The sequence below is a fragment of the Grammomys surdaster genome, unplaced genomic scaffold (assembly GCF_004785775.1).
Source record: "Grammomys surdaster isolate TR1022 unplaced genomic scaffold, NIH_TR_1.0 126298, whole genome shotgun sequence".
Lineage (NCBI taxonomy): Eukaryota > Metazoa > Chordata > Mammalia > Rodentia > Muridae > Grammomys > Grammomys surdaster.
The window spans coordinates 6,214,209-6,223,636 of NW_021621098.1; the positions used below are offsets into that span (position 1 = coordinate 6,214,209).

Here is a 9,428-nt window from a genome sequence, read left to right on the forward strand (position 1 = left end):
TTCTGTTGCCAAAGATTAGTTTAGGACGCTAAGCTAAGTTTGGTAACTCTCACTCAATGGGTTCATCGTCTTCGTCCATACCGGCGGACACCCCGCTGGGCTGTCTACTGAAAAACCTCAAATCTTTACGATTAATGCCTGAGTTGAGGCCTTCCAAATTAATACGTCTTTGCAATAAAGTCTGGATTGGGTACCCTTTAGACAATGGGATGACCACATGGCCACGTAATGGCACCCTAGACCCCATTATTTTACGGAGTCTTAATACATATTGCCAGCAGTCCGGTAAATGGAAGGAAATCCCCTATATCCATGCATTTATTTACCTCCGTTACTCCCCTTCTATGTACTCTGCCTGCTCCCCACACCTCTTTCTAATTTTTCTTTTTAATTAAATCAAAATGGGGGAATTACTGTGACTCTAGCGGATGTCTGCAGGTTCCACACACACTAGCCTAGAACTGGTAAGCTTCCCCATCTCCCACTGGCCAGAGTAACCCTCCACATGGTCCCAGGGACGATTCCTTGAGCTAGAGTGTCCTTCCCTGAACCCTGTCCTTCCCTGAACCTCTCTAGGACGTCCCCCCTTGGATGAGACACTTCCCCTCTCCTCTCGAGACAGTTTCTCGCTGCTGAGTACCCCAGGCCAGGCCTGGACAGATTGTTTTCCCTGCCTCAGGAGCACTGGCTCCGACCATAGTCCCCAGGTGTCTCTTCCAAGGGCCAGTCTCTCGCGCCCTTTTCCCTTTCCTCCTCCTTCGTCATTTGCAGGTCGACTGGAACTGAGCCTTGCCTGGAAAGCTAGCGGGTCCAGGGCCTAGCTAGCTCCCCTCGCCTCCTCTGCGATCGGTCAGCCGGTTCGCCTGGTCCCTTCCCTCTATGATTCTTAGCTCTGCTCTGGGTTGTCCCCTTACATCCTGCTGCCTGCACCACTACAAAAACAACTAAGGTTGTGGTGATACGGGACATGCTTACTTTTCCTAAATGCAGCCACCAGAGTCACTGAGCAGCGACTTCCGGCTGCCAGCAGGAAGACCCGCCCTACAGCTATGCTGCCAGCCCCACAGACCTGACCTGCCTGCAGCAACCGTGACTCACAGCTCCAACCTGTGACAGCCCTACCATCCAGCTTTAACAAAAATGCTTCTTTGCTAATACAAAAATGTGCTTTTCTCTACCTATACAACCTGCCAAACTTACTTAGACAGGATAAGAAAGGCTCTGTCTTGATAGATTTTTACTACTGCTATTATTCTATTCAGTTACAACCAATCCTTATGTCTCTCAATCTTGTCAGAAGTTTGCTAACAGTATATCTTAAGTTTATGGCCGACAGAATGCCCAAAGCCTCTAACAGTTAACCCAAGATGGTTTCAGAAGACCTGGACGCCGGAATCCTAGAACATACAGCCTAGATTGTATGTGGACAAACACAACGGGACGCCCTGAGTCAAATGACTTGGCTAAATAAAGGTAAGTCATTTCTCATATCATGCGTACCCATTCCACAGAAAAAAGCCCTGCGGCTTCTACGCTTGGAAGCAAGACTGACTTCACCCAAGAGACTATGGAAACCATGGGAACTGTTGGCTAGTGGACTCTGTCATTTTTTTAAAAAAATAATATATAACTGGTAGATTGTTTACTCATTACCATACTTCTGACTACATTGACAGCTAAGTTTTCACAGATTTTAATCTGTTACCTCATTACCTAAACTCAGTTGAAAGACTACTTGTGTTGTTAACTCATGCTGTTATCTCTTTTGTAAACTTATAAGCTACAGGAAACCCACTCAGATCTACCTCTCATGGATGCCATCCAGATAAGTACATCTGCCTAAAATTACTTACTACCTATAATAAAGGGTGGGATCCCTCTGGGTTTCAAATATACATCTTAAAAAAAAAATCTTTCTCCAAGTGTTCTTAATCTTATTTCCTACATCTTGTCAAGTCCAGGTGCATCCAGTACAGCTCCAGAGAAGCAACCTTCAGCTGCTCCATCTCCTGCCACACACACAGACACAGCTGCTTCTACTGGACCTGACCCTGGACATCAGAAAACAGCCAGCTCTTCTAAGACGGGACAAAGATCCCCCATATCCATTCTTATATATATAGAAATTAAAAAAAAAATCCTATCTTGCCATGGAAGCACCAGTGTGTCACAGATTATACACCCTTTTGCCCAAATAGCTTTCCTTGCAAATGCTCATTGAAATGGGTCATTGGTCTGGTTCAAGGCCTCTGGCTTCTGCTACACATCAATACTGGATCCTCATCAAGATTCCTCTCAAATATCCTGTTCTTGCCCTGTGTCCTGGAGATCCTGTAGCTCTGGATCTGTAGGATTGGCCTCTGTCATGTGCTTCAGCACTTCATAGATGGGGTAGATGTTGGGTTGGGCCAACTCAGAGCTCTGGATCTGGGCTTGGGTGTAAGCTTAGTTTGTCAGCCCAACATCTCCTGCACCCATGCCACCAGGGCCAGCTCTCCCACTTTGCCCAGGTGAGGTGGGCATTGTTCTCCTGACCTCTGCACCTTGTGAGGGACAGGGCCAACTCGCTAGTTTTCTGAGCCAGCTCACTCACCTACCACAGATGGTGGAGGAGTGATGGGGTGAGGAACATCACTCTTATGCCTGTCCACTGCACAGTAGATAGCAGATGGGCCAGTTCCTGCCACCAGGGCTAGCTCTACTGTGCTGCCCAAGTAAAATGCAGAGTCCACTCTTGAGTGCTGCAGCTGGTGAGGGGTGGGAGGAGCTGAGCCTGCTGACCCATGCTGCTCAGATGCAGGGTGGAACCAGCTCAGCACAGTGCTAGGACTTCAACATGGCCTCAGGTGGCAGCCCAGACCAGAGACAACCGGATGCCTCTCTTACCTTCCCCACTCCCTGCCCCAGTAGCACCTCAGGCCACAGATATTAGTACAGACCCCAGCTGTGGTAGGGCCATGGAGTCAGACATGGCTTTTGGTGGTAGCCCAGGTGCAGATATCACATGGCCTCATGTGGTTGTACAGGCTCCTCATATCTGTCTGTTCCTCAGCACCATCAAGTCTCCAGTTCTGTATTTCACCATGGTGTATAAACCCCTCAGCTACATGTTCTGTCTAGCTCTCCACTGTGTTCTCTCTTTCCCATATCTCCTTCACATATTCACTCACTGCAGTGGCATCCTTGGTGGGTGCTTGGGTGTCTATCTTCCGGCTACTCCAGGCTCAGGACCAGGGGTTTCTGTGGAAAATCCTTTTAAGACTTCAGAATTGTATTCTAGGAGGAATGAGAATAGTGAGAAGTTTCTAAGTTCATTGTTAACAATCTTTGTATCAAAGAATTTCATTGTGAAATATTTAATATTTAGTTGTAGACTGTAGAACTATGCAGTTAAATGAACTGGCCTGCAGTACAGTATGATCAATTACATTTGGTAGATTAGTTTCCAGGATCATGATTTGGACTTTATGGAGGTTGATGACAGGAACTTTTGTTGTTGAGATCATCCCCAGAATTGTGAGGGTATAAAATAAACTCATTTCCAGTCCTCTTTAGGGGAAGACAAATGTCTGGACTGTTCATCTGCAAGTGTTCTCAGCTGGGAGTGTGGCTCAGCAGTAGTGATCTTGCCTGGTATGTATGTATGCCTTTAATTCAAGCTTTGGCAATTAAAGCAATAACTCAGAAAAAGTGGTTTATGCCTGCCAGTGGTGGTGCATGCATTTAATTCCAGCACTCAGGAGGCAAAAGCAGGTGGATCTGAGTTCAAGGACAGCCAGGGGTACATGGAAAAACCCTGTCTCAAAAAGATACACACACACACACACACACGTGTGGTTTCAAGTGGTTAAGAGGCAAGTTATAAAACAAACAGACTCAGTTTTCCCATTTGTATAATGGGGATGTTTGAGTTATCTGTCTCAAAATTCTTATGAAGTTTAAGTAGTAGCAGTGCTTGTCTGCTGTATATTAAGCACTTTGTGTATTTGACCTACTATTATTACCATTATCATGTATCATAATTTTTGTCTAATTTAACAAATGTAGCTCCTGCTAAATTTAACACTAAGAGTAATAAAGGGAAGTGTTTTGGTTTGAATGTGAGACGTCCCCTGTAGACTCAAGTGCATTAATACTTTTGGCTGCCAACTAGTGACACTATTTGAAGGCTGTAGAAACTGTAGGAGGTGGATCTTTGCTAGAAAAAGTAGGTCACTGGGGGTGGTCCTTAGAGGTTTAGTAAGGTGGTCCCATCTTCCTGACTACTGTGATTTGAATGAGAATGGCCCCATAGGCTCATATGCTTGAATGATTAGTCCCCAGTTTGTGGAACTATTTGGCAAGGTCAGGTAGGAGATGTGGCCTTGTTGTAGGAGGTGTGTCATTGGAGTAGGTGGGCTTTGGGGTTTCAAAAGCCCACACCATTCCTGTTAGCTCTCTCTGCCTTGTGATTGTTGCCTCAAGAGGTGAGCTCATAGCGGCTGCTCAAGAGCCCTGCCTGCCTGCCTCCTGCTGTGTTCCCTGCTGTGATATCAGGTCATGACCCTAACCCTGTGAAACTATAAGCAAGCCCTGAATAAACTCCTTCTTTATAAGTTGCTGTGTTCATGGTGTCTTACCATAGTACACTGACTGAGGAGGCAAGGTGACCAACTGCACTATGCTCTTGCCATATGTCTTCCCTGTCATGATGGGTGATGTCCCCTCAGACTGAAGCCAAGTAAACCCTTCTTCTCAAGCTGATTTTTGTCAGGATTTGGCACAGCAATAGGAAAAATAACGAGTCCAGAAGGTTTTCCCAAGGACTCTGTCACCAGCAAGACTCTTGAACCAGTGCCGCATAGTTGAGAGTGAGGCTTTTGCAGTCTACTGGAGAGCTGTCCCTGCCCTTAGCCAGCTTCAGGACTCAGGGGAGTGAGCACCCACACACTGTGGAATTTGCAGGTGAACTAGCACCAAGGATATGAACCTGGGAGACCTGGGCCTATCACTCATCTCTCATGCTGTGGTGTAGACGAGAGAGAGATACCTTTCTCCCCTCTTTCCCCTTACCACCTGTGGCAGGCAAGAGACCTGGCCTTGTGGTCATGAGAGCAAAGAGCTGGCCTGGGGCCTCGCCTGCTGCAGCACTTGGGAGAGCAGGCCCTGTACCTCATCTGGGAAGCACAGTAGAGCTGACCCTGGATGTGGGGGTTGCAGGTGAGCTGGCCCCAAGGGCATGAGTGTGGGAGAGCCAGCCCTGCCTCATATCTGTTAAGAAATGGATGTGACATAGGCAAGGGAGAGATCCCTTCCCCTCCCTTTGGTCCCAAGGGCAGGACAGCTGGCCCTGCTTCTTGTCTACTGAGCGGTGGCATGGATGAGGAAGCTCTCCTCCTCTCCCTCATCCCTTGCCTTTTCCTGCAAGCAGGAGAGCTGGCAACAGGGTCATGAGAGTAGAACTGCCCCTGTCCCTAACCTGATGCAATACTCTGGAGAGCAGGCCCTGCACCTCACTTGAGCAGGGTAGAGCTGGCCCTGAATCGTTGCAAGTGAGCCAGACCAGAGAGCAGGGGAGCCACTGGGCTGACCAGCTCAGACCTCTCAGGCCCAGATCCAGGGATTTGAGTTGGCTCCACATCTTCCCCATTAGTGAACTGCTGGAGTGCATGAAGGGGCCAGTTCTCCAGATCCAGAACTATACGATCTCCACGACACAGAGCAACAACAGGATATCTGAGACGAGTCCCAGTGAGGTTCCGGCAGTGATAGAGTAGCAGCAGAAGCCAGAGGCCTCCCACCACAGCAATGATTCATTGCAATGAACATTTGCAAGCAAAGAAATGTTGACAAGAGCGTGTACACACTGACACGCTCCAGCTTCCACAACAAGGGCTTTTCTATTTGGGGGAGGTGGCAAGGGTGGGGCATGGGTACGAGGGGAGAGGAGATGAGTGGATTAGGATGCAGGATGTGAAATTCACAAAGAACCAATAAAAAGTTTTAAAATTGTTCTTAGCTTCATGCAGCCCGACACACTTCCCTTTACTTGCCACTTGGTTAGAGTCGCCCACATCCCGTGTGTTCATTCATTAAGCGTTAGCCTCTCAGCTGTTGTTTCAACCTGAAGGCTTGCTCTTCCCTGGCTGGGTTAGCTGTGTGTTGTAGTATGCTCCATCTGAGCTCTTGCTTGCTGGGGACCCTAGAGGAGAGGAACCTTGACATACGCTCCAACAAAATTAACACTTCAAGGCGAGAGAAACAACTCAGTGATTAAGAACACTTGTTGCTCTTGCAGGACCTCTTTCAGTCCTGAGTACCCATATAGTGGCTTCTACCATCTGTGACTCCAGTTCCAGTGAGTCTGATGCCTTCTTCTGGCCTCCATGGGCACTACATGCACACGGTGCAAAGGTGCAAACGTGCATGCAGAGAAAGTACTCATATAGAATAAGTGTGTAAACGTTGGAGGGAAAACGAACACTTCAGCAAAGTGCTAGGCTCGATGAGTCTTTGCTGGAGAGACCGTGAATGTGTGAATGCTGAATGTTCCCACATATCTTATTTTTAAGTAAAAGGCAAGAGTCTTTTAAAAGCTGTGAGATGGGAGGAAATATTTTCATGCTTGTTATTTTGTTTGCTTTCAGGCGGTTCCTGTGTTTTTCATTTTGCATAATGTAGCTGAAGTTCTCACTTGTGTGTACCAGCAGTGTGTCTGGAAAGAGGTAAGGGATTAAGCAAGTTTCATGGCCCCTGCTTTAAATGTCACAGACCTGCTTTTTACTCAATGGCGTGTCCTAGTTAGCGTCACTATTGTTGTGATGAAACCTCATGACCAAGAGCCACTGGAGAAGGGGAGGACTTGTTCCATAAGAGAGTTCATTTCAAAAGCAGTAAGGCAGCAACTCAAGCAGGGCAGGAACTCAACTTGGAGGCAGAAACTGATGCAGAGACCTTGGAGGGTTGCTGCTTACTGGCTTGCTCCCCTTGGCTTGCTCAGCTTGCTTCCCTATAGAAAGATCAAGGATCATCAGCCCAGGGGTGGCCTCACCTACAATGGGCTGGGCCCTTCCTCATCAATCACTAATTAAGAGAATGTCCTGTAGGCTTGCCTGCAGCCTGATCTTACCGAGCTTATGGAGGCATTCTCAATTGTGGCTCCCTCCTTTCAGATGTGGGTGATGGGCCTGCGGGAAGCATTGATGGTCTGCTCAGGGGTGGGAGAAAAAAGTGCAGCCTAACATGGGGACCCTAGCTGGGGTGAGAAATGCCACAGGCTGAGGCTGAAGAGTCAGGAGTTCCCAAGCTCCCGGGTGTCCAGTCACTGCTGGAAACCACATGGAGTCTGAATGAAGGAGCCTGTGTGTCTGTATGAGGCCGGGGTGGGAGGGTGGAGGGGTGGAGAACTCCAGCTTAGCTCAGTGGGTAAATGTCCATGAGCGCAGAGGGGTCTTGTGCAGGAGACTTAGGCGGTGACTCTGTAGGACGAAGGCTTCCCCCACTGCAGTTCTTGATGAGAGAGACAGTCCTTGCTTGTCCATACTGTTCATTCAGTATTCATCGTGGAAAATGGGTGCACACCGCTTCCTCAGGGTGGACCAGAGATTAAATACCTTTTGCAGAAAGGAATGTCCGGGAATGATTACTTATTGGCTAAACCCTCAGGGCCTCTAGATACCTCATTAACATGGAGAACTCTGTTCTGTGCTGTGTGACCATAGGTCATGTTCTTTATGTGGAGAGTGTGGTCCTGGGTTCCAGGCCAGGAATCTGCTCAGGAATAGGTGAAACGCCTACTGTCCGCAGGTATGAGCTTCTGGGGTTTCTGAACCCACCTCAACCTTACCAAGTTTCCTGGCACTGGCCCACAAGACACAACTCAAATGTATGTCCTTCTTTCCACCAGTTTTGCAGTCAAGACTGTCTGACTGTGGTCACTGACCCGGGGAACCCAGCTTGATGATGGCAGATGCAGCTGGACCCCCAGCCAGGGAAGAACCAGACCCCAGGAGACAGAGCTGTGCCGTGGGAGAGCAGCATACAGAGCGTGACCCTTTGCCCGCTCTACAGAGATTGGCTTCTCTTTCCAATCCCTAAGCCTAGTAGATACTTCTGGGTCTTTGAACTACAGTTAGGGATGCCTTTGTTGGAGCATCTTCCTAGGCAAAGAAAGCAGAAGATAAGCAAGCTGTAATGAAAAGAGGTACACACAGGAGAAGCTAGACACAGGTGGGAGAATAGAGAAAAGAATAAAGGAGCAGTCCCACTGAGCCTTCGTCTACCCAGGCTCTTATTGGAGAGGGCATGAAAGTAACATTCTACACCCATACACCTTGGACACAGAAATCCCATTTTACATCCTCAGCCCAATCAAGTTAGAAAGTGACTGAAACAGTCCTTTACTATTCGTTTAACTTTGCAGTCTGAGGGTTGCCCCTGTAAAAATATTTGGATGGGAGATCTATTTGCCCAAGATAAATATTTAGATGGGAGATCCTTGACTAAGTTGTTACTGTGAGCTTAGCTTTGGGCCATGGAGGCGATTAAGTATATTTGTCAGAATGTTAGGACTACCTTTTAATTATGTGGTCAGTTTAAGGCCCAAGCTTCCCTTCTGATTTTTGTGTTTTGTTTTTAGACTCAGGTACCTCAGGCAAGCCTGGATCTTACTATGTAGCTAAGGGTTACAGGTGTGTTCCACTGTATCCCGTTCATGTGGTAGTGGGGATCAGACCCAGGGCTTATGCATGCACTATCCAAGCATTCTATCTGAGCCCCAAGTATTCCCCCCCCCGTCTCTTTCTCTGTGTGTACGTCTATGTGTGTCTCAGTGTCTGTGGGTTTGTGTATGTGTCTATGTGTCTGTGTGTGTGTATGTGTGTTTGTATGTGTCTGTGTGTATGTGTCCGTGTCTGTGTGTGTCCAGGGGGGCAAGAGTGACTATGCACATGTGAAGATCAGAGGAAAACTTTGTAGACTGAGTTTTCCTTCCCCATTTCCATGGGTCCTGGGGATTGAACTCAGCTTGCAAAACCTGGATAGTAAGTAAGTGCCTTTACCTGCTGAGCCATATCACCTGCCTCCTGGTTCATTTTGTAACCAAACAATGGCAGTGTGAGAGTTGTTTTCTGAAATGTTAGCTATTAAGTTTTAAGCTCTCACAACCATCCGTAATGAGATTGGATGCCCTCTTCTGTGTCTGAAGACAGCAACAGTGTACTCATAAAATAAATAAATAAATAAATCTTTAAAAAAAAAAAAAAAGTTTTAAGCTAACCAGGCGGTGGTGGCGCACGCCTTTAATCCCAGCACTTGGGAGGCAGAGGCAGGCGGATTTCTGAGTTCGAGCGTTCGAGGCTAGCCTGGTCTACAGAGTGAGTTCCAGGACAGCCAGGGCTACACAGAGAAACCCTGTCTCGAAAAACCAAAAAAAAAAAAAAAAAGAGTTT

At 47.6% G+C, this 9,428-nt stretch overlaps 1 protein-coding gene across 1 annotated transcript in view; it reads left to right on the forward strand.

The window, feature by feature from the left end:
- Tmem241 (transmembrane protein 241) overlaps positions 1 to 9,428 on the forward strand; it is a 151,930-nt gene that overhangs the window by 41,199 nt on the left and 101,303 nt on the right. The window contains exon 4 of the mRNA XM_028759531.1: positions 6,627 to 6,704. Coding sequence (XP_028615364.1) covers positions 6,627 to 6,704 — 78 coding nt within the window. The remainder of the gene's footprint in view (positions 1 to 6,626; positions 6,705 to 9,428) is intronic.